At 49.2% G+C, this 25,811-nt stretch overlaps 1 protein-coding gene across 4 annotated transcripts in view; it reads left to right on the plus strand.

Annotated features, from left to right (window-relative positions):
- The window catches only part of EXOC2 (exocyst complex component 2), a gene marked incomplete in the record, with an annotated part of 247,499 nt that overhangs the window by 191,747 nt on the left and 29,941 nt on the right, over nt 1-25,811 (plus strand). For all 4 annotated transcript variants that reach the window (XM_070074885.1, XM_070074882.1, XM_070074883.1 and 1 more), the window contains 3 exon segments: nt 11,298-11,353; nt 14,364-14,486; nt 24,882-24,943. In XM_070074885.1, coding sequence (XP_069930986.1) covers nt 11,298-11,353; nt 14,364-14,486; nt 24,882-24,943 — 241 coding nt within the window.

The following is a 25,811-nucleotide window of genomic DNA, read 5'->3' on the forward strand; positions in this document are numbered from 1 at the left end:
TCAGGTGCCTGTGGGACTGCAGCCGAGACCCCGGTGTGCATGGCTGTAGGAACGGCACGTCGGGAGCCAGGGAACAGCATGGGTCATCACAGCTCCAGGGCTGGCCTTTTGAGGTTTTAAGTGTGCGCTGTTGAAAATGAAATACTAGGGGCTGGCGCTATGGCATAGCGGGTAGAGCACCGCCTGCAGTGCCAGCATCCCATCTGGGCGCCAGTTCGAGTCCCGGCTGCTCTACTTCTCATCCAGCTCTGTTATGGCCTGGGAAAGCGGTAGAAGATGGCCCAAGTTCTTGGGCCTCTGCATCCAACATGGGAGACCCAGAAAAATCTCCTGGCTCCTGGCTTCGGATCTGTACAGCTCCAGCCATTGTGGCCATCTGGAGACTGTCCCTTATTAGCTCTTCCTGTGTTCCATGGTAATGAGTCCAGTCTTAGCAGTGCAGTGACTGCTCGGTGACAGGACAGAACCACCCAGCGCTTTCCAGAATCTGCCGAGCACTGGCCGGGGGGGGGCGGGGGGGGCTTCCCGGTTTCCACTCACTCACCCACAGAGGCCGCACAGCTAGGGGACAGAGCCCAGATTCGGCCTGAGCCATGCGTCTCACGAATATTTTAATTTCATTGAAATCATTATTATTACTTAAGAAAAAAGACTTCCTGGGAATTTGAAAATTGAGCAGTCACCCCCAGACCCACCTGTGGAGGGAGTGCTCTGCCCAGGACTGGCCGTTCACGGTGTACGGCAGATGCTCATTTCATGTGTAGAATGGATCCTGTTTTCTTGTCACTTACACTTTTCCAATAAAAAAATGTTTTATTTGCCAAAAGACTAACCTGAAACAAATAAGTATAATTTTTCAGTCTTGTTAAATTAACTTCCTACCTTTAAGCCCAAAATTTAGTGCATCAAGCTTCTGAATGATGAAAGTGACATTTTACACTAACTGCATGAAGTGTCCCAAACTGTTATATGTCAGGATAATCCATGGTCTGTTTTATACTTCATTCTTTAACTTCTTGTTTTTAAAGATTTGTTTTTCATTTGAAGGTCTGAGTTAGAGAGAGAGAAGGAGAGACAGATGGAGCTCTTCCATCCTCTGGTTCACTCAGATGACCACAAAATCCAATACTGGGCCAGACTAAAGTCAGGAGCCAGGAACGCCATCCAGGTCTCCCAAAAGGGTGGTAGCGGCCCAGGCACTTGGGCCATCCGCTGCTGCTTTCCCAGGCCATTAGCAGGGAGCTTGACGGGAAGTGGAGCAGCCGGGACTCGAACCAGCGCCCACTTGAGATGCTGCTGCTGGAGGCAGTGGCTCTGCCTGCTGCACTACAGCTGTGGCCTGCATGCTTTAACTTTTGAAATGAGAAGGGCAGTTGTTTCTCTTGCCTGTAATTTGAGTCTTGAAAGCTGTTTGTGAAAGTTACAAATGCTGAACTCTTAAAAATATAAATCGTTATTGAGGGAAAAAAAAAAAAACCATGAAATCATTTCACTTATTTCTGCTGCTGGTGATGTTTTCTGTTAGCTAAAAGAGTGTTCCTATTCACACTGATCTTATTGATCAGTGGAGAGTATATTGATTAAATAAAAAAAAAAAAAGAAGAAGAAGAAGAAGAAAGGAAAGGCGGGGGAAGGATCCTGGGATTGAAGACAGAAAGCTGTAGCGGCCGAAGCAGTTCTCAGACACCGCACCTGGAGGGCACCCTTCTTCAGAGGTTCGGGTTAGAAGTCTGCTGTCTAGGAGGAGGCACTCATCAACTTGAGAGCAAGTACGCTAAATCGTGAAAGCCGGGGGCTTATCACCGTTCTCTGTCCCAGCAGACGCTGATCGTGCCGCAGGAGATGTAGGCCTTTCTGTCTGGTCAACGCAGATAGACTTTCTGGGTACCTTTTCTTAATAGGCAGTAATTTTGCTAGGCCTTCAGAGTCTAATTGAAGAGCTGATCACTTAACAAAACAACACCCAAGTTCTTTCATGTACTCTTTCAGTTTGACAATAAAAAAAGTACATTGTGGGATATTTATAGTATTTTTGATCTATTTTTGTCAGTAGACTAGGAGTAATAACTGATTTAGGGCACAGGGTTAAAAACAGGAAATGTGGTTTACACAGGAGGTAGTAGCAACTCCAGAGTTTCCAGAGCCTGACTGCTCTGTGTTGACTGCAGGCTGTCATCTTTCACAACAACACGAGGCAGAGCCCTTGCGTCTGTCCAAGTGTGACAGGAAGTGCTTCATGGAAAGGTTTGCATTCTTGGTATAGGACGGGTGGAATCGCGGTTGTTTTCTGTAACTACACAGTGCCCTTCCTCCTCGGCTCCCTTACACATCTCACACAGTCAGATTGGTAGGAGTCTTGTGTAACTTCTAGTAAATTTCCTTTGACCTTTCTGTTTTGCTTAAAATGTTGTTTTAATGAAAAGTTTTATCAAGGGAGTTTTAAGAATGTTTTAAACGGACTAGTAAATACCGGAGGAGAAGCTACCTGGAGGAGAAGCGTATATTAGGGAAACTATTAATTGTTGCAGTCAGGGAATCCATGTTAAAATAGAAGGCATGAAGAAACAAGCGTGTCATTTCGAATGGCCTTTTGAATGACAGCCTGACAGAGTCCATCAAAAGAGGAAACCTACCGACTCATCAATTGCACTTTCAGAAAGATTCCTTACAGAAATTATTCTGTTAGGACACAGGCACCTGTGTTCCTTGCAGAATTATAGTACCGAACACAGAAAGGTAACATCACTGTGTAACAATCAGAGCGTGGTTAAATGAATCATGACACACCCATGTTGGAGGATACCAGGCAGGTGCTGGGAATTATAAGTAGAGTTGTCATCATGGAAGAAGGTCTGCTTGGAAGACAGGCCAGAGACCTTAACAGACACCTCACCGAGGAAGATACACGGATACTCAGCGTCATGCCTCACTAGGGATTTGTAAATGAACACAGCAGTGGGATACCAGCACACTCCTCTTAGAAGGACCAAACCCAGAGCGCTGACACACCAAGTGCCCCAGGGACGTTGCCACAGCAGCTTGGCTCGCTGCGGTGAGACTGCAGAGTGCTCCGGCCGCTTGGGAGGACAAGCCGCAGACTCGGAAACGAGGCGCGCCCTGACCGTGGCATCCCGCAGCGGCGCTGCTTGACGTCCACCCAGAGGAGCTGAAAACTTGGACCTGCACGAAAACCCGCTCACCCGTGTTCCTCGCAGCCTTATTCGTAGTTGGCGAAACTTGGAAGCAGCTAAGATGTACTCCGGCAGGTGGTGCGCGCAGATGATGGAGTACTACACCGCGCAGAGTCGAGCGCTCAGACCGCGAGAGGACTTGGAGGAAGGAAGCCAACGAGAAAAGCCCACTCGTTGGACAACTGCAGCTGCGTGGCGCGCGGGAGAGGGAAGGGGGCAGTGGCTGCCGGGAGCTAGCAGGGCGGAAGGGGGAGGTAGGAGAGGGAGCACAGAGGGCCGTTCGGACTGTGAAATACTCGGGACACTGACGGCAGATGCATGTCCTAGCTGCGGCCGAATTTATAGAAGACGCAACACCGTGAGCAACCCTCGCGTCGACTGTGCAGCACCGCGGCGCGCAGGCTGGCCCTGGGGAGGCTCTGCGTGGGAGGGCCCGGGAGCCGGAGCTCTGCGGCGCTGGGCAGGCTTGTTTCCTCTTTCTGCGAATCCTAAACGCCTCCAAAAAATAAAGATGATTAAAACCGAAGAGCTAGATTATGGGAAGGAGTAATCAGGTGTGAGGAGGATGTGTCGTGTCATGTCGCTTTTTCAGGAAAGAAGATGTATTGCTAGGGAAAAAATCTGGAAGGATTGCGTTGTCCAGAGTTGTGATTGCTGGGGTGATGGGTGGAGGAGGGGCTCTTATTGATTGTTATGTGAGCTTCCGCTGAATCGTTTTCAGGTTTTTTGGTTTTTTTTTTTTTTTTGATGAACATTTGCTTTATCCAATTTTCAAAATACAAAAAGTTAAGAACAAAGATTTCATCAGTCCAGATTATTGGATATTCAGTTCTTTATTTAAAAAAAATGATTTATTTATTTACGTGAGAGGCAAAGTTACAGGCAGAAAGAGAGGTCGTCCATCAGCTGGTTCACTCCTCAAATGGCTGCAGTGGCCAGAACTGGGCCGATCCGGAACCAGGAGCCAGGAGCTTCTTCCAGGACTCCCACGTGGTGTTTTGTTTGTTTGTTTTGTTTTGTTTTTGTGTTTTTGTAGCTGTTGTGGATGGGATTGATCTTAGAAGTTCTTTCTCAGCCATAACATTGTCTGTGTATATAAAAGGCTGTTGATTTTTATGTGTTGATTTTATATCCTACCACTTTACCAAAGTCTTCTACGAATTCCAATAGTCTCTGAGTGGAGTCCTTTGGATCCCCTAGATATAGAATCATGTCGTCTGCAAAAAGGGCTACTTTGACTTCCTCCTTCTCAGTTTGAATCCCTTTGATTTCTTTTTCTTGCCTAATGGCACTGGCTGAAATTTCCAGGACTGTATTGAGTAGCAGTGGTGAGAGTGTGTGTCCTTGTCTGGTTCAGATCTCAGTGGGAAGGCTTCCAACTTTTCCCCATTCAATACGATGCTGGCCGTGGGTTTGTCATAAATTACCTTGATTGTGTTGAGGAATGTTCCTTCTAGACCCGATTTGCTTAGAGTTTTCATCGTGAAAAGGTGTTGTATTTTATCAAATACTTTCCCTGCATCTGCTGAGATAATCATATGGTTTTTGTTCTTCGATTTGTTAATATGATGTATGGGTGCAGGGGCCCAAGCACTTGGCCATCTTCCCCTGCTTTCCCAGGTACATTAGCAGGGAGCTGGATCAGAAGTGGAGCAGCTGGGACTCTAACTGGTGCCCATATGGGATGCTGGCACTGCAGGTGGAGGCTTAACCTACTACACCACAGCGCTGGCCCCAAGATACTCAGTTCTTTAATGAAGACATTTCTCTCGAGTGGTCTACCTAGCAAATTTGTCCAAATTTTTAATAATAAGAATCAAGTCTCTATCTGTATAGCACTGTGTAACTTACAAAGCGTCTTCCCACATGTTAAAGAAAACCTGAAGCTCACAGGAATGAACTGATGTGTCAGGGCACTCCAATACCCAGCTGCACGTTTGGCAGTGGGAGTTACTGACCGCTGAGCACTGCTCCGTGAGACGGGCACAGGAGGAGCGCAGACTTCTCAGCGGGGGCGCGAAGGAGCATTTGCGTGAGAGATGCTGTCTCCCTCCTCAGCACGGACCCCACCGGCTGCCTGTGTGGTTTCACCATTGGCCAGAACAGTTTGGCCGTGGTTCCCTTCCTCAGTCTACTTTTTTGTTTTTGTTTTTGTTTGTTGTAGCTGTTGTGAATGGAGTTGATCTTAGAAGTTCTTTCTCAGCCATGGCATTGTCTGTGTATACAGAGGCTGTTGATTTTTATGTATTGATTTTATGTCCTGCCACTTTACCAAAGTCTTCTACGAATTCCAGTAGTTCAGATAGAAGTACAGATGTACTTCTATATTCCAGTAGTACAGATGAGAAGGCGTCTGTCTGCCCTGTGGCTGACGGGCACTGGCTTTATTAAATCTGAGTGTGTGTCTACTCGAATGCAAGGCGTGCCAAGGAGGAAGCGGCTGTGTGTGTGTGTGTGTGTGTGCGTGCGCGCACGTGTGCAGGAACAGCTGTGTGCCCAGAACTTGCAGTCATGTCTGGCATGTGACATGGGCGCCCGCACATACTCTTAATAGTGAGCCTGTTCCAGAATCAGGCACCCTCCATACTTGATTAAGAGGAGAAACTGACAAATACACCAAGAAAGAGGCTGCTGTTTTCATTTTGACTGTGACCCTGAGCTCCCTGTGGCTGGAGAAGGGTGAGGCTGCGCTGGCTGACCGGGAGGAAGCCCACCTTGCGGGCTGCAGCCTGCCAGTCCTCGCTCAGAGTCGCCGCGGCCGCGTCCTCTCCAGGGGGAATTTCCACGCTCAGTGGCAGTCAAGGCCAACGCTGTGTGGGTGGGGACACTTGTCAGCTATCATGACACATTCTAATTTCATATTCAGAGAGTAGACACACATACTGCAAGTGCTTAGAAGCTGTTTCTCATTCCCTCGCTTAAATCACATGGAAAGTTGTGGGGGATTATCTAAGAGTAACCTTTGCAAAAACAATCCTACGACATCATAGTAACACGCTGTTTATGTGTAAGCTCCAAGGAGCCCGTGGGTCTGCCCCGTTTTCTCTGCAGACCCTGTCCACACCGAGAGTATCTGGGCCACACACTTGCCCTTTCACGGCCCTGCCTGCGGGCGCCCAAGCTGAGGCCCAGGACTCCGACACACCGAGGGAGTGTCCGCCGTGTCCTCACCCCTCTGGGCGTCTTCCTAAGCGTCTGGGGCACGGAGAGCCTTCAGCAGATACCCGACGGTCACGGTTGGAAGGACGCTCTCGGCGGAGAGCCTGACAGAGAAAGCGTATTTGAAAGCGAGCAGCTCGGGCCGCAGCGTCACTGTTGTCCTGTCTTTATTCAAATGGTAACCTCAGAAGGCCTGGCCTGTCGTCCTCTTCCGGGGCCCTGCCAGAAGTCAGAGAGGCACGCCTTCCCCGGGAACGTTTGCTGCTGTGAACTGCAGCGTCTCTCCGGTGTCTTGGCTGCGGCCATCATAGACTCCTACACGTGTTGAAGTTTTTCTCTTATGTGTTCACTTAGTGATTTATTTAGATGATCGGGTCCCAAAAACTTAGTAGTCACTGAGACAGGTGTGGTCTTTACCTTTTTTATTCCTTCACTCTTGAATATTTTGTGAATACCTACTATGTGCCAGCCACTGTGACGTGCGCTAAGGGTACAGAGGAGAGTGACAGCTGATGGCTATGTTTGTGGAGTTCCCGGTCCAGTAGGGGAGGTCGATATCAATCAGTGGTCACACTGTGGGAGAGAGGGACATAGCTCCCCCAGAGGACAGGAGGGGTGATCCACGAGCAGCATCTAGAAATACCAGGGCCGGAGGGTGGCAGCAGGAACCAGTCCGAGCACCTCCCCTTTCTTCCGTGCCCACCGTCCAGCAGGTGCACCCTTAGCCTCTTAAAAGCATTTCGTTTATGGGGCCTGCACTGGTAGTGTAGTGCCTGTTCCTGTTCCGGCCTCCATCGGGATCCCGCATGTGCGCCAGTGCACGTCCTGGCTGCTTCACTTCCCGTCCAACTCTGCTATGGCCCGGGAAAGCCGCAGACGATGGCCCAAGTCCCTGGCCCCTTGCAGCCACCTGGGAGCCCCAGAAGAAGCTCCTGGCTCCTGGCTTCTGCCTGGCCCAGACCTGGTGGTTGTGGCCATTTGGAGAGTGAACCAGCAGATGAAAAATTCTCTCTCCTCCCTCCCTTTCTGTCTCTCTCTCTCTCTGTCTCTCTGTCTCCCTCTATCTCTGTACCTCTGCCTTTCAAATAAAATAAATATGTCTCTTTAAGAAAATCTTGCATTTAATAAATGTTACTCAGTTTTACAAAGAGAAACTGAAGAGCAGTTCCAAAACTTGTCCCGAGATGACCAATGAATGAGTAGCACGAGCTTTTAAGGTCCAGCCTGATTCGGCCCGTGTCATGGCGCCTCTCCCTGCAGGAGCAAGGGCTTCCCTCACTGTCCTGCGTAGGTGACGTCCAGCCGTGCTCGGCACAACCAGTGCGCCAGGTACGGCAAGAGCTCCGTGAAAATCCCTGCTCCCAGGGAGCCTCCCGTGAGGCCAGCGAGGGAGGGCACCGGGAGAGGCAGGCCTGTCGCAGCACTCACGCGGCAGGCAGGCTGCACGTGCCCTGCGCCGGCTGCTTGCTGTCATCATCTCGTGACAGTCAGGGCCAGCTGTCGAGCAGTTCCCACACCCCTCGAAGGAACTTCACCCACAAACCAGGACCCGCCGCAGCTCAGTGACGGCCCTGACACAGTCGTGGTGCTGGAACTCACCAGGAAATCCACGTGCCTTTTCCAGTCACCACAGCTTGTGCTGAGTGAGTTGTGCCTGTACCGAGTTGACAGAGGGCTCCTTCCCACTGCACTCTGGGCTCCCTAAGGGCTGGGGGGTGGGGTGGGGTGGGAGGGGCATGTGTCAGGTAGGTTTTGCTCAGTTTCATATCCCACCACCTGGTGGTGTCTAGCACATGATCGATTCACATTAAATGTTTGAAGAATGAGGGGAAAAATGCATTACATTTTCCTGACACCTTTGTTAGCAAAACAGATATAATAATCTCTGCATTATTATAATAATCTCTACCCTGAGAGGCGTCACAGGGTAGGCAGTTGCCTGAAAGGTCGTGTATAATTAGTATTTGGTAAGCCAGAATTCAAATCCCAGCTCTTCCTTTTGTCACCTGATTGAACTTGAACACAGTCATCAGCCATTAATGTGGATGATATTAAAATCAGGATAAAGTGCAGTGGGAAGAGATTCGACCTCTACCACCAAAATTAACCACACGTGGTCCCTTTGTCATGGTCACAGCTGCTTGGAAAATGGTGCCAGGCGTGGGCGTTTGCCTCAGCAGTTGCAGTGCCCACATCCCACCCTGGAGGCCTGGATTCATGTCCTCGCTCTGCTTTCCATCTGGCTTCCTGCTCAGCGCCACCTGGGAGGCAGCAGGCCCAGGGGCTTGGGTCCCTGACCCTCGTGTGGGAGGCCTGGCCGGTGCTCCTGGCTCCTGGCTCGGCCTGGCCAGTCCTCAGTGCTGTGGCCGTCTGGGGAGTAAGTCAGCAGATGGAAGATCTGTCTCTCTCGCTTGTTCACTAGCTCTGCCTTCCAAATAAAGAAGCAAGAAAATAGTGCCATAACCGAAAGTTAGATTCTGGTCCAGGGGCCCTTGAAACTTAATCCCTGTGTCATTCCCTGCAGGGCCTCGGCCGCTGGACGGCACGTGTAGGGCCAGGTCCCCTCTGACAGCCCAGGGTCCTTCTGGGGTGTCGTCCTCTCCGTGCTCTTACACCCTGTGTCCTGCTTTCTTCTCACACAGACACGCGCGCACACACACAGACACACACACACCCGGAAAGGCCACGAGACACACCCAGCCTCATGTTCCCACGCTGCTCTGGTCTTGGTCAACTCATTATTATTTAGATCTGGAGCATCCACAGTCCTCCCTCAGTATCCAAGAACAAACACACCACAGCCTGCAGATGCTGGAGTCCAGGGCTGGGGAACCTTTTTTCTTTTATATAAAATTTGCAGGCCATACAAAATTATCAGCTTAAAAATTAGCCTGCCATAGAGTTACTGAATTTCAAGTCCCACCTGCAGTTGCTTCGAGAGGCGTCAAATGATTTCACAGGCCTTATATGGCCTTGCATACAGGGGTCTTCAAAAACATCATGGAAAATGCTTATGAAAAACCTATGCACAGATTTCAACTTTTTTTTTTGCACCAAAGCGAACTTCTCTCTTAGTTCAGTGGACAGGGTTTCCATGAACTTTCTGAAGTGCCCCTGTGCAGGTGTGTACCTGCATGTACACATGTGTACTTGGGCATGTGGCTGGGAGCCCTGAGCCAGAGCTGCACGTCCCTGTGCCTTGCACACACGCCTGGAGGGCTGCTCAGGAGTGAGAGCAGGGCAGGGCCCCTGTGCACCGCCACGGGAACCTCTGTGTGGCTTTCCTCTGGCAGGAAGACAGCTTCTCTGGTCTCCCAGCCGGTTGATTTCACTTTCACTTGTAGTAGGCCCCGTGCTCTCCTCTGCTCTCTGATCAGACGTCGTACTTTGCAATCAGGAAGAGTCCGTTAATTTCTGTATTTTATGTAATTACTCTCTACCCAGCTTCCTTGGCTTTTCATCAGCAAAATGGCGTTACTTCATTTCCCAAAGAAATGTCGATGAAACCGGTTACTCAGAAGAACAGCGGTGCACACACTAAACACCATGGCATGCGACAGAATCAAAAGCTAGTAGTCGTGTATTTGGAAGCTGTAAGGGCCAATTCAGAAAGCGGATTTTAGTTCTTTTGATTTCTCCCTCAACTTTTCTAAGTCATCAGCAGCACAGATGACATTCTAGGAGATTATTTTTTTTAAGATTTTATTTATTTATTTGAGAGACACAGAAAGGTCTTCCGTCTGCTGGTTCGCTCCCCAAATGGCTGCAACAGCTGGATCTCGGCCAATCCAAAGCCAGGAGCTTCTTCCAGGTCTCCCACGTGGGTGCAGGGGTCCAAGGACTTGGGCTATCTTCCACTGTTTTCCCAGGCCATAGCAGACAGCTGGATCAGAAGAGGAGCAGCCAGGACTAGAACTGGTGCCCATAAGGGGTGCTGGCGCTGCAGGAGGAGGCTTAGCCTACTGTGCCACAGCAGCAGTCCCTGGAGATTGTTCTTCATATTGCTACAATTGGTCATGATTTTGCAACATGGAGTTTTCCCTGTTCTGTTGAGAAGGTTCTTGGTGTGTGCAGTTATTTCTAGAAGGCATTCTGAAATATCCAGTTCAAATGAGTATGTTCTGGGCTTACAATAAAGCACCATTTTTCTTTTACTTTTTGGCTCTCACGAAGTCATGATCATGCAAGGTCTCACGAGCGCTGTGAGTCCTGGGCCTTGCATGCACTACCCCCCTACACGATAGGTGCGGTTCTTATACCCACTAGAGAAATGAGATACTGGCAGGGCTGTGGTCCTCCTGCCCAGAATCACACAGCTGGTAGGTATGAAGTGGATGTGAGCCACGGCAGTGACTTCAGACCTTGCACTCTTAAATCTGGTGTTCAGTAAAGAAGTCTTCATTAATCCTGAGAATCCAGAATCTTCCTCTGTGTGATCGTTAACTTGCTTTGCAGTCAGATTCAGCAAGGTTTGTGCAAAGCGTCTCCTGGAAACAATTCCTTAAGATCAGAAGAGGTTTGACTTTCACCTCGGATGTAAGACGCTGTGACAGACGTTCAGAGTAGGCTCTGTGGGCTTCGTGGCCGTCCTGCCCTGTCCCCTGCGTTTTGTCTGTCGTCCCTGGAGTGGAGACCTCAAGGGCTCCTGAAGTGGCTGTGAAGCCAGCAGATCAAGAGGGCACCAAGAGTGACGGAAGTGAGAAACCACGGAAGAAGGCTCCAACCCTGTCTCCCGCGCCGCCACTTTTTCTTGTCTTTCTTTTTCTTTTTTTTTTTTGACCAGTATGAAAATCGTCCTTTCACCGTTTGGTTCTCAAAAGGAAGTAGACAGAGACTCTCTGTGTCTCCTTCAGAAAAGCGCAGAGGCAGCAGCGCGTGCACAGCGATGCGGGCGGGAGGAGGGCTGTGTCTCCACTCACTGTCTCTCCCGCCCCTTCTTGCTTCCAGGTGTCAGGAACTATTTGAAAGAAGCGCTGGTGAACATAATTGCTGTGCATGCCGAGGTAAGCTGTCATTAGATGTTCCTAACACCTGCGGATAAGGAAAAAGCAGAGGAGGACGCTCCATGGTTCTCATGGTGGTCTTTTTCCCCTTCAGAATATATCTTAGGATGCATAACATGCAGCTCGACTCTGCCACGCATCTGTTTAACCGTCTTCTTCTCTAATAATTGAAAGTAAATCTGGGGTCAGAAGTGTGGTGTAGCAGGGAAAGCCGCTGCCTACAACCTGGGCATCCCATATAGGCAAGGGTTGGAGTCTTGGCTGCCCCACTTCCGATCCAGCTCTCTGCTATGGCCTGGGAAAAGCAGCAGAAGATGGCCCAGGTCCTTGGGCCCCTCACCCACGTGGGAGACCCAGAAGCAGCTGCGGGCTCAGTCCTAGCCGTGGCAGCCACTTGGAGAGCGAACCAGTGGATGGAAGATTCTCTTTCTCTCTCTCCCTCCCTTCCTCCCTCCCTGTCTCCCTCTCTCTGTCCTTCTCTCCACCTCTCCCTCTTTCCCTCTCTCTCTCTCCCCTCCAACTCTGAGTTTCAAATAAATAAAATCTTTCAAAAAACAAGTAAATTCATGACTATTTGAAAGGATGTTTCCCAGGGTGGGTGCCTAGTGCTGAGGTAAGATGCTGCTTGGGAGGCCAGCGTCCCCTCTCGGTGCTGGGCTCGGGTCCCACCCTGTTCTGGTCCTGCTTCCTGCTGATGTGCAGTAGTGATGGCTCAGGTCGTTGGGCCCCTGCCACCACGTGGAGGCTTTGGTTGAATTCCCAGCTCAGGCATTTCGGAGTCATCTGGTGGACGAGATGTCTTTCTCTCCATCTCAAATAAAACAAACAAACATTTTTTAAAAGATACTGCTGCCTGGTTTCCTGAGTTGACTTTAACTTTGAAGCAGCTAGATCATAAAGGAAAATACATTACAGCTGTACTTTACTGGTAAAAGGGGGTGTATCAATGACTCTGTGAAGCTTAAGTTTTTGTATGATTTAAATCAGGCCACATTTTATCACACAGACCTGTTTGTACTGAGTCATGTTTTCAGTGTGATCTTGTGGAAAATGGGAAAATGCTGTTTCTGCTATGTTAGCTTCCTGTAAGAACTGGAGCATACAGTCGTCGCTCCCCGGCAGTAGTGCTGTGCCGCAGGGCAGAGAGGCTGTGCACGTGCGGGAGTTGTCGGCGCCGGTGCTGGTGCCTGGGAGGCGGCTTGTGCGCATGTCCAGGACCGTGGCCGGGAGGCTGTTTAGAAGCGTGAGGACTCTCAGCCCCCTCGCAGCTGCCCAGTGATTCAGGTGGACGTCCGCTGATGGCATTAGTATTTACTACCTGCCGTGTGATCTTAAAACTGCCCCAGATTCTCCTGGAGCCTCACGCTGTGTTTGTTATCCAAAGATTGAATCCTAGTGGTTCAGTCTGAACACGGGAAAAACCTACAAAGAAAATATGATTTACTTTCATTTAGAAAACTCCAGATAACAGTAACTCTGGATGTGAAAGCGTCAAACGCTGAAGCTTGCAAATAATGTTGCATGTCAAATAAAAGGGAGTGTTTTTAACTGGAGAGTTTATTGTCCAGTGCAGAACGGAGTCTTGCACCGGGATGGAGGGCGCTTGTGCTTGAGGAGGGTCTGTTTTAAAGATAATTCTTTTTAAGAAATATTTCTTGATTTGTTTGAAAGAGTTAGAGAGAGGGAGGGAGAGAGACAGAAGTCTTCCATCCACTGCTTCACTCCCTAGCTGGCCACAGTGGCCGAAGCCAGGAGCCAGGAGCTTCATATGGGTTTTTCACATGAGTGCAGGGACACGAACACTTGGGCCGTCTTGCGCTGCTCTTTCCAGGCCATTAGCAGGGAGCTGGCCGGGAAGAGGAGCAGCCGGGACATGAACCAGTGCCCGTGTGGGATGCCGGCATTGCAGGTGGCGGCTTTACCCACTACAACTCTGATATTCTAAGGCAAGTCTGACTCCTTGCTTTTTTAACTGTTATAAAACACTAAGCAGACATTTATGTATTTATTTATTTATTTGACAGAAGCACAGAAAGATGCAGAAAGAGAGCACCTACTGTTTTACTCCCGAATTCCTACAGCAGCTGGGGCCAGGCCTGGCCAAAGCCAAGAGTCAGAGTTGAACTTAGCCTGGGTCTCCCATGTGGTAACAGGAATTCAACTACTTGAGCTGATGCCAGCACCATTGGTGGGGCAGGCATCCCGTATGGCCGCCAGTTCATCTCCCATCTGCTCCACTTCCCATCCAGCTCCCTGCTGCTAATGGCCTAATAAATAGCAGAAGATGGCCCAAGTGCTTGGGCCCCTGCACGTACATGGGAGACCCAGGGGAGCTCCTGGCTCCTGGCTTCGGATCGGCCCAGCTCCATCCATGGCAGCCACTTGGGGAGTGAACCAGTGAATGAAAGACTGTCTCTCTAACTCTGCCACTCAGATAAATAATAAATATTAAGTGTAGATATTAGAGATACGGGATACTAAGATATAGGAATTTTTCTATCCTCCTCCCTCTATAACTCTGCCACTCAAACAAATACATCTTTAAAAAAAAAAAAAAAAACTTGGTCCGTTGTCTGACAGCTCTGTGGGTCTGTACGCAGGAAGCTGGAGTTGGGAGCTGAGCCAGAATCCCAGCCCTGCGTGGGCTTTCCAGCCGGCGTCTCAGCCACCAGGGCGGAGTGCCTGCCTCTGGGTGTTTCTATTTCAGTGGTATCTTTTGTAAAAATCCTATCTCTTTCTTGTGCATGGAAGCCAATGTTTAGTTTGTCAGCACCCAGCAATGCCCTCCAAAGTTGTATTTGCCAGTGTTGCTCTTTTAAAGAAATTTTTATTTGCATTAATCGGTGAATACAATTCAAGTATAAACCTGTACCTTCCTTCGGTTCACAACTTTGGTAGCTTAGAAGACCTGTGGGCTTTTTCTTTTCCGTGTGTGATTTTATTTTGAGCAGATTCAAGTCGGGAACGGCCCCACAGTGCATCATTCTTCTTGTTTGGAACTTTCCGTCAGGTTTTCGCCATTTCCAAAGAGCTGGTGCCCCGCGTGCTGTCCCGGGTGGTGGAGGCTGTGTCCGAGGAGCTGAGTCGGCTGATGCAGTGCGTCTCCTCGTTCAGCAAGAACGGAGCTTTGCAGGTACCCAGTCACCCCACCCCTCGCGGAACGTTCCTTTGTCTTCAGTCACCAGTCTTAGCCAGACAGCAGTTAGTAACTGGCAGCGTCCGTCGTGTTTCTTGTGTGTGCCATGCCTGTGATTCGTTGTCTGCAAGTTCCAGTCTTTACAGTAGAACAAGACTTTAAAGACACTTATGAAATTGACAGATTCCTCCCGTTGATGACATCCTAGTTACTTGAATTCCATAAGTACAACAAACACAACCCCTGCCGACCGACTTGTTTTTTGGTATGCACGGAAGCCAACTGGTGGGAGACCAAGTGTGCAGGCAGACGGCACGGTGCCCCTGCCTCTGAGCCTCCTGTGCACTGGGTGCACTGGGAGTGGGCTTCCTAGAGCAGTGCCAGCTCCCCCTCCAGGGATGGCCAGCCCTCCAGGGATAGCGCTGTGCACTTGTATGACAGCTACACTTAAATACCTGTGGATGCGCAATGGACTGGTGGGCGATTCTCAAAGAACTGGCACTCAGGTAGGTTCCCCACTTTCTGTGGACGTTGGTCTGAAGCCAGGCCTGGGCTGCGTGGAGCTCCAGTGTGAAACCCACTGCCTTCTGGCTCCAGTAGGCTTTAGGACAGCCAGCACTACAGGCACGTGAGGGAGGTGTCCCAGAAGGGAGAGAGAAAACACCACACAGTCCTCGTGTGCACTGCCGCGTCTCTGGTTGTCCCCTGAAATGCACGTGCGAGGCAGACTGCACAGCAGCCAGCACAGCCACGACTGGAAGAACAGAAGTAAGACTCGAATTGGCCAGAAGCCGCGGATTTTCAGTCTGAGTCCAGATCAGGTAACAGCTCACCACAAACAGAGGAAAACTCAGCTCTCCTCAGAGGCATGTTCCAGACTCCAGAGCGTCCACAGCATAGCATTCACACCATCCAGCAGACAAGCTTAGCTGAAACTGAGGTGTGCACACAAACAGGAACGCACGGCCCACCTTGCACAGGAAAGACTAGGTTTTAAGAGGGCCCAGTTGTTGGAATTAGCAGATGGGGGTTTTAAAGCAGCTGAGTTCAGTGATGTAAAGTAGAATGACATGTTCATAGTGAGTCAGTAGGTGGGAAGTTTGAGCAGAGAGGTAGGAACTCCAACAAAGGAATTAAATGGAAATTCTAGAGTGGAAAGATACAGTATAGGAATGTCTGATAGGGAGGGCAAAGGGAAAAGTCAGTTAACTTGTAGACCAATAGAAAGTATCTGGTATGGAGAACAGAGAGAGGATTAACTGGAGAAAACATATACAGATTGCCAGGGACTTCTGGGGCAATGCATGCATGTAATTGCATGTCTGAAACAGTAAGCCTGGCCTCTTAGTACAGGCTGGAGAAATGAACGTTAACACTGCAGTGATACACCGTTACACCCACCGAGATAAAGCAGGTTAAAGATGGCACCAGCGGTTGGAGGGCATGGAGCTCTCTCACGTTGTTGGCAATATAAAGCTGAAACTTCAGGGAAAGCTAGTGTAGTTTGAAAACTGAGCCTACGTGTGCCTGATAACCCAGTCACCCTGATCCTCGTCACGGCTGGAACGGAAAACCTCTGTCCTTGGCGATGCCGGCACCGCAGGTTCTAGTCCCGGTTGCTCCTCTTCCAGTCCAGCTCTCTGCTGTGGCCTGGGAAGGCAGTGGAGGATGGCCCAAGTGCTTGGGCCCTGCACCCCATGGGAGACCAGGAGAAGCACCTGGCTCCTGGCTTCAGATTGGCACAGCAGCCGGCCGTAGTGGCCATTTGGGGGGTGAACCAATGGAAGCAAGACTTTTCTCTCTGTCTCTCTCTCTCTCTCTCTCTCTCTCACTGTCTAACTCTGCCTGTTAAAAAACAACAACAACAACAACAAACTTCTGTCCTTGAAAAGAACAAGTGTAAGAATGCCCATGGCCTTCCCACGTGTAATAGCCTAAAGCTGGGAACTTCCCCGGTGTCCGTTCACGAAACAAACGGTCCTGTGTTCATACAGGCAAATACTGTTCAGCAGTCAAGAGGACAAGCCAATGACACGGCGTGGATGGCTCTCAGGATGGCTGACTGAAGGGAGCCACACACGAACACACATGTGCTGTGTGGGTGTCATGAGCATGACAACATAACTCGTCTGTGGTGGAAGAACGCGAAGCAGTGATTTCCTGTGGGTGACTGAGATTGAGGGGGGAGGGACTCGAGGGAGCGGCACAGGGTGGTGGTTCTGTGCCTTGATTGAGGTTTCCATGACACAGGTGCACATGTTGGGCAGAGTCCATCAGGTGGGACCTTGAGTTCTGTGCATGTTGTAGTACATAGATTCTAACTCAGAACAAAAGGACTGGCATACTCTGGTCACTGCTATGCACGCTGAAGTATGTCAAAACAGGACACAGATGGATCGTGTGTGATAAGGTAAATAAATGTTAGGGGTAGAACCTATGGTTTTTGCTGTAAAAATTCTTCCAAAGTCTATACATTTGAAATTTTCATAATAAAACATTGGGGAGGAAAGAATGAAGAAGACATGATCATTGAGGCAGGAAGACTAGAAAACCAGAATAGACCTATAACCAAGAGGGATATTGCATCAGTATTAAAGAGCCTCCCTCCAGGCCGGCGCCACAGCTCACTAGGCTAATCTTCCGCCTGCAGCACTGGCACCCTGGGTTCTAGTCTCGGTCAGGGCACTGCATTCTGTCCTGGTTGCTCCTCTTCGAGTCCAGCTCTCTGCTGTCACCCGGGAAGGCAGTGGAGGATGGCCCAAGTGCTTGGGCCCTGCACCCCATGGGAGACCAGGAGGAAACACCTGGTTCCTGGCTTTAGATCAGCACAGCGCTAGCTGTAGCAGCCATTTGGGGGGTGAACCAACAGAAGGAAGACCTTTCTCTCTGTGTCTCTTTCTCACTGTCTAACTCTGCCTGTCAAAAAACAACAACAAAAAAAGAGCCTCCCTCCAAAGAAAAGCCCAGGACTGGATGGCTTCACTGCTGAATTTTACCAAACTGATTCCAGTTCTCCTTAAACTATTCAAAACTATTAAAAGAGAGGAATCTTAGCCGGCGCCGTAGCTCAATAGGCTAATCCTCCACCTTGCGGCGCCGGCACACCGGGTTCTAGTCCCGGTCGGGGCGCCGGATTCTGTCCCGGTTGCCCCTCTTCCAGGCCAGCTCTCTGCTATGGCCAGGGAGTGCAGTGGAGGATGGCCCAGGTGCTTGGGCCCTGCACCCCATGGGAGACCAGGAAAAGCACCTGGATCCTGGCTCCTGCCATCGGATCAGCGCGGTGCGCCGGCTGCAGCGGCGGCCATTGGAGGGTGAACCAACGGCAAAGGAAGACCTTTCTCTCTGTCTCTCTCTCTCACTGTCCACTCTGCCTGTCACAAAAAAAAAAAAAAAAAGGAATCTTTACAAACTTATTCTATGAGGCCAGCAATACCTTAATTCCAAAACCAGAAAAAGATATACCAAGAGCAACACAGATAACTTTTAACAAATATCCATGATGAACATCGATGCAAAAATCCTCAACAAAATACTAGCAAATCCCAACAACACATCAAAAAGATCATCTGACCAGACCAAGTGGGACTTACACAAGTGATGCAGGAATGGTTCAGTATCAAACGCAATAAACAAAATACATCACACCAGCAAAATGAAAGATAAAAACTATATGATTATCTCAGTAGATGCAGAGAAAGCACTTGATTAAATACAACGTTCTTTCATGATTAAAAAATGGATATAGAAGGAACGTACATCAACACAGTTAAGGCAGTAAATGACAGACCCATAGCCAGCATCATATTGAATAGGCAAAAGCTGGAAGCATTTCCACTAAAATCCAGAACGAGACAAGGATGTCTGCTCTCACCGCTATTATTCAGTATAGTTCTGGAAGTTTTGGCCAGAGCCATTAAGCAAGAAAAAGATACCAAAGGGATACAAAGTGGAAAGGAGGAAGTTAAATTATCTCTGTTTGCAGATGGCATGCACATTTACATCGGGGGACCATAAGACCCCACTAAGAGAGTATTAGAACTCATAAGAGAATTCAGCAAAGTTACAGGATGTAAAATGAATACACAAAAATCAATAGTTTTTTTTAAGATTTATTTATTTATTTGAAAGAGTTACAGAGAGAGAGAGAGAGAAATCTTCCATCTACTGGTTGACTCCTCAGATGGCCACAGCACCAAAGCCAGGAGCCAGGAGCTTCCTCTGGGTCTCTCCGTGGGTGCAGGGGCCCAAGGACCTGGGCCATCATCTGCTGCTTTTCCCAGGCTATGAGCAGAGAGCTGGATCTGAAGTGGAGCAGCCGGGACTTGAACAAGTGTCCAGATGGGATACCAGTGTCACAGGTTTGGGCCTTATCCCTACATCACAGTGCTGGCCCCCAATAGATTTTTATACACCGATGATGTGCTGGATGAGAAAGAATTTATAAAATCAGCCCTATTCATAATAGGTACAAAAAAATTAAATACTTTGGGATAAATTTAACCAAAGATTTGAATACCTACAATGAAAATTACAAAACATTAATAAAATAAATAGATGAAAACACACACAAAAAAAAACATTGAAAATCTTCCATGTTCATGGATTGGAAGAGTTTATCATCAAAATGTCCATGCTACCCAAAGCAATTTACAGATTCAGTGTGATCCCAATCAAAATTCCAAGACATTCTTCACAGAACTAGAAAAAAACAACCCTAGGATTGATATGGAAAGAAAAAAGACCCAGAATAACCAGAGCAATCTTAAACAGTAAAAAAAAAAAAACCAAAGCCAGAAGCATCACAATACCAGATTTCAAGACATACCACATGGCAGTTATATTCAAAACTGCCTGGTACTGACACAAAAACAGACATGTAGAGCAGTGGAACCTAATAGAGACCCCAGAAATTAACTCACACATTTACAACCCACTAATCTGACAGATGAGCTAAAGGCATTCCCTGGAGAACAGTCCCTTTATCAGATGCTATTGCAGAATTGGATTTCCAAATGTGGAAGTTTGAAACAGGACCCCTGCCTTTCACCTGCTGCAAAAATCAACTCATAGTGGATCAAGGATCTAAACAAACTCCCGCAGCCATCAAATTACCAGAGGAAAACGTAGGGGAAATGCTGCAAGACATTAGCCCAGGCAAAGACTTCTTTGATGAGACCCTGGAAGCACAGGCAATAAAAGCAAACGTAGACAAATGGGATCACCTCTGCTAAGAAGCTTCTGCACAGCAAAGGAAACACTCAACAGAGTGAAGAGGCGGCTGACAGAATGGGAGAAAACATTTGGAAATGATGTGTCTGATAAATTATTATCCAGAATATATAAAAATTGAAAAAATTCAACAACAGCAAAACAAACAACCAGTTTAAAAATGGGCAAAGGACATGAACAGACATTTTTCAAAGGATGAAATATAAATGGCCAATAGATACATAAAAAAGTGCTCAGGATCACTAGCCATCAGGGAAATGCAAATAAAAAACACAGTGAGATATCCCCTAACTCCAGTCAGAATGGCTGTTATCCAAAAATAAAAATAAAAATGCTGGTGAGGTTAGGGAGAAAAAAATGCCCTGGTACACTGTTGGTGGGAATACAAATTGGTACAACCATTATGGGAAACAGTATAGCGGTTCCTCAGAAAACTGAAAATAGATCTACCATGACCCAGCTCCCACTCTAATAATATAGCCAAAGGAAATAAAATTGATATATAAAAAAATACCTGTACTGCCACGTCTATAACAGCTCAAGTCATAGTAGCTAAGATGTGAAATCAACCTAGATGTCTATCAACTTAGATTAAAGAAAACACAGAACATACACACAGTGGAATATTACGTAGCCATAAGAAGGAATGCAGTCCTGACATTTGCAACAAAATAGATGCAACTGGAGGTCATTGTGCTAAGTACAATAAGCCAGTGCACGGGAGACAAAGAGCTTATGTTTTCTCTTCTCCTGGAAGCTGATATATAGAAAGACCATAAAAATTGTGTGGATGTGGTATCATTTGGTACTTAGTGATAGATGCTGTTTCAGTGAAGCATGCCCTGAAAATGACAGTGTACCTTTCTTTCCCCTTATACCTTTCTTTCCCCGTGTAGAAAGCAGAGAGGGAGGACTAGGGGGAGCTCTCGGGGCAGTGGTGGTGTTCTTTCCTTCACTTGGGTGGTCGTTATGAGTGTGCCCAGCAGACAGCATCCATTTATCTCTACCCTTATGTACAATTCTTGATATATGTATACAATTTTTATTTCAATAGCATGTTAAAAAAAAAAAGACAAGGAAACCATGTTAATTTGATTAGGGGAAAATCTGTTACAAAACTTCAGTATGTTAAGTGAAATAAGCCAAGCAAAGGAAGACACATGTCGCATCCTCTCATTCACGTTAGGAGTCTAGAAAACAGAAGACCGCCTAGGAGTGGAGTGTAACGGCTCCCAGAGGCTGGGGAGGCAGTCACAGGCCCTGGCTCTCGCTAGATAGGGGTGAGGAATCCGGGGGTTCTGCTGCACAGCACAGCCACTGTGGACGAGGCGCTTTCTCTACTTAACAATAAAAAACCCAGAAGGTGGGATTTTGGACGATTTCACCATAAAGAAATGTTAAGTATTTGAGGAGGTAGATGCATTTACCCTAATTGTACGTTACACAATGTGTACATGGATCACAAGATCACCCAGTAGCCCATAAGTTTGTACAATTTTATATGCTGGTTCAGAAAACTTAAAAACTTTTAAACCTTTTTCACAGAAAATCTTAAGTGTCAAAGTTAAAATGATAATGTAATAAACCTTCATGGGTATAACACACACACACTCAAAAACCTAACACCTGCTGTCTTTCTGTGTGCCACCAATCTTCTGTAGAACATTGACAGGTTTGACCTTTGGCATTACAGTTTGCGTTGAAGCACGCGATATCACGAATCCGTCACGGGAAGTCCGTGCTGTGACGTGTGTGATGCTGCAGAGAGTTTGCGGCCTCGGCCCTCACTGCTCGTGGAATTAGATAATCAGAGATGTTCCCTGCAATCCGGTGCCCGATGGCTCAGTCCCTCTCAGAGCTGGCAGGGAGAGGGCGAGGAGAGACAGCAGAAGTGGCCAGAAAGCTGCTCAGTCCTGGCTGCCCACACCGCCACGCTAGGGCCCCCGGCACCTGGTGCCTCCTGGGGACTTGGCAGGCATCCGCTTGTGTGAGAAAGTCTGGTCAGATGTACAGCCTGGCCTTCTCTCTCTTAAGAACGGCTGTGGGTGCTTCCTTTGTGGGAGCAGATCACTAATCTGTGGTCACTTCACATCAAGTGCCAATCTCCAGAACCTTCCAGAGAGCCAGTTTAGCAAGTTTAGCTGCCCTCCCGTGTGACATTTCCTGGATTACAGCTGTATGTGTTTTATAGTGATTCATAGGTTAGTTAAAACCTTCTGTTCCAGATCTGGCCATTAATGGCCATTTGGGGAGTGAACCAGCAGATGGAAGATTCTCTCTCGCTCTCTCTCTCTCTCTTTGTAGTTCTGCCTTTCAAATAAATAAAGTAATTCTTCTTTTCAAAAAAAAAATCCTGTCATTTTGATTGAATAAAATTTCTACTTTATTTCTACATTGATAAAATCTATCTCCTAAAATATTCAACTAAAATTCTACCTTAACCTTTACCTTTGATATTGCCCTAAGTCTCTTTTTACCTATACTAGAGTGTGAACAATAGAGACAGACTGTCACCCATGTGCTTTCTGCTCACAGACTGTTTTCGGGGCTCCTAAAGCCCGAAAGTCAGCATCTTCTAGGTTGCTCATGGGATTTCTAGCTCAGTGTGATGTAAAAAGCCACGGCTGTGTGCCCTGTCCCCGTTTTCTGTTTCATGCACTCCTCGCGGGCCCGGGCTGCGCCTGCTTCAAAGGCTCCCCCGAGCAGCACCCTCCCCCCACCCAGGCACCTGCCGCAGAGAACAAAGTACAAGATTCGGCTCCCCGCAGGCTCCTGTAGACCTCCAGGGGGAGTGAGTCAGGGCACAAAGCAGGGGAGGCTTTACGGGAGCTTTCTTCCTTCTTAGAAGTTTGACGCAGACGTGCACCGTGCAGCCTGCCTCCAGTGTGAGCAGGGCAGCATCCAGCACAGGCCCGTGTGCAGTCATCACCGTGACTCCACTGAACGTTAGAGCGCCTCATCACCCACGAGTGCCTCTCCACCTTCCCGCCCCAGACAGGCACCCGTCGCCTCCCTCTCTCCACGCCTCGTGGATTCTGAAATTGCACGTGAACAACGTCGGCCAAGCACAGCCTTCTGTCACTGGCTTCTTTGATTCGGCGTGCTGGCCTGGGTTCCTCCGTGTTGTATGGTCTGCGCCAATGCTTCGACTTTTCTTCTGGATAAATAGTGTTCCATGTGCAGACTGCATTGTCTCTGTCCATTCGTCAGTTGATGGACATTTGGGGTTTCTCCAATGCTTCTGTGGACATCCAGGCACCTGTTTTCTGTGTAGATGGGTGTTTTTATTTCTCCTAGGTATATACCTAGGCGTGGGCTCGGCAGTCATGTGATAGCTGTTCAATCTGCTGGGGAACTGCCAGCTGTGTTCAGAGGGTGCTGTACCATCTTACATTCCCACCTGTAATCAGGGTTTCCATTCCTCCACGTCCCCCTCAGCACTGGCCGCTGTGTCTGATGACTGTAGCCATCCTCGTGGCTAGCAGGTGTGTCTCAGGCTGAGTGCTCCCGTCCTGTGTAGCACAGTAAGGTTTCATTTGGATGAACTCCAGTTTATTTTATTCCTTGACCTGGGGGCAGCATTTCTAAGAAGAGTTGCTGAGCTTAAGGTGCCAGGTTTACTTCTGCTTTCTTCTAGGCGTTTTATTGCTTTATGTTTGAGTCTGTGAGCCATTTTTGAGTTCCGGTGAATATCCAGCTATCTTTAGAGTGAATTATTTATTCATTTGAAAGGCAGAGTGACAGGGAAAGAAGGATACACACAGAAGTCTTCCATCCACTGGTTCACTCTGTAAATGCCCAGTGCCCGGGGCTGGGCCTGACTGAAGCCAGGAACCTGGAACTCCATCCAGGTCTCCCAGTGGGGGTCAGCAGGCCAAGCACCCAGGCCACTGTCCACTGCTTTCCCAGGCACCTCCAGCAGGGAGCTGGATCGGAAGCCGCAGGGACTCAAACCCAGACTCCAGTATGGGATGCGAGCATTGCAGGCCACGGCTTAACCCGCCGCACCACAACACCCTCCCACTGCGCCACGACACCCTCCCGCTCAGCACCACAACACCCTCCCGTTGCACCACGACACCCTCCCACTGTGCCAGGACACCCTCCTGCTCAGCACCATGACACCCTCCCGCCACGGCACGACACCCCCGTTCAGCACCACAACACCCTCCCGCTGCGCCACGACACCCTCCTGCTGTGCCACGACACCCTCCTGCTCAGCACCACGACACCCTCCCACTCAGCACCACAACACCCTCCTGCTGCGCCAAGACACCCTCCCGCTCAGCACCACGACACCCTCCCACTCAGCACCACGACACCCTCCCACTCAGCACCACAACACCCTCCCACTGCGCCAGGACACCCTCCCGCTCAGCACCACGACACCCTCCCGCTGTGCCACGACACCCTCCCACTCAGCACCACGACACCCTCCCACTCAGCACCATGACACCCTCCCACTGCGCCAGGACACCCTCCCGCTGTGCCACAACACCCTCCCACTGCACCAGGACACCCTCCCGCTGTGCCACGACACCCTCCCGCTCAGCATCATGACACCCTGCCGCTCATCAACGTAGGGGTTTATTTCCGAACTCTGTCCCGTTGTTCTCTGGGTCTAGCTTTATGCCAGTGCCAGATTGTCTTGATTGCTGTGGCTTTGGATAATTTAGAAATCCAGGTATGCTCCCTCCAGATGTGTTCTTTACAAGATTGTGTTAGCGTTCTGGGTCCCCTGTATTTCTTGTCAATTCAACTAAAAAAGAGAAAAAGAAAGCAGCTGTTTTTAATAACGAGTGAGCTGAATGCAGAACTTAATTTGGCTTTTGGGATCCAGCTTCATGCCTCCAAGGGCCTGGTGCCAGCAAGTGGGCCCAGCCACCGCCTTCCCTGCGTGAGGAAGGGCCCACTCAGGGACGGGTTTCGTGGTGTCTGCGGCTCACACGCAGACCACGGGGAAGCTTCCTCCCGAGGCCATAACTGCCTCCACGGTTCAGCAAGAGGAAGCCTTGCTCGTCGGCAGCTTCCTTGGCTTGTTCTAGACACTGCTGCGGACTTCGAGTGGGGTGCTGCCAGCGGGGCACTGCTCCCCTCTGCACGTGGTCATATTTGATATCTGACCTGTTTGCCTACATCACCTTGTTCTCTTCTCACCTTCAGGCAAGACTCGAAATCTGCGCTTTGCGGGATACCGTGGCCATCTACCTGACGTCCGAAAGCAGGTGGGAAGCCGCGTGCTGTTGTTCCGAGTGCCTCATTAGAAATAAAGGTTGTGTGGCCCGTGCACCGTATCCGTGATAAACATAACCAGGCAGCCACAGCAGATGCTCCTGGGTTTGTGATGGGATCAAATGTTTACTCGCTCGATGGTTTTGTAGCTCAGAAGTATGAATTACGGTGACTGCACATGCAGGTCCGTGCCCTGGGAGACGCTGTGAGCCTCAGTCTCAGAAGTAACAGCAGAGCTCTGCGTGCTGCTGCACAGAGAGAGAGAATCGACCCTAGTCTGTCCCTCAAGACTTGTGAATGGCAGCACAAGAGGAAGCCTTGTGGTTTCTCTGCAACATTCTGTAGTGGAAATTTGATGATAATTTTTAGCTGTTTTGAATGAAAGTCAGGATTTCCTACCATTGAAATATCAGCAGGTGAAGTGAAACAGAAGTACTGTTTGCCTACACAAAATTGTTTACCACACTGTCAGTATTACCGAGGAAATACCGGGTTCCATCCTCAACGTGCCCGTGAGGCCGGGGGTGTGCACACGGAGCGTTTAAGAGCAGTGTGCACTGCACGTGTGCCCTGGTTCCCAGCGTTTCATGACAGCCCCTGCCACCGTCGCGACACAAAGACCTCACCCTGAGGGTAGCGTCTCGCCCTGCTCGCCGTGGCTTACCACGCGCTGTTTCTGGGTGGCCCCCCATGTGCATCATCTCACTACCCCTCTCCCTGAGCCTGGGTGTCTATAGGGGCCGGCGGGGGCGCCTGGTCCACGTGGGCCATTGCTCAGTGCCCAGCTGTTTCCTCCCCGCACCTTGACCTTCCCTGGCCCAATGTCCTCGGGTGCAAGAAGCATGCTGAGGCCCAGGAGGC

Source organism: Oryctolagus cuniculus, chromosome 5 (genome assembly GCF_964237555.1).
Source record: "Oryctolagus cuniculus chromosome 5, mOryCun1.1, whole genome shotgun sequence".
In the NCBI taxonomy this organism is placed as follows: Eukaryota; Metazoa; Chordata; class Mammalia; order Lagomorpha; family Leporidae; genus Oryctolagus; species Oryctolagus cuniculus.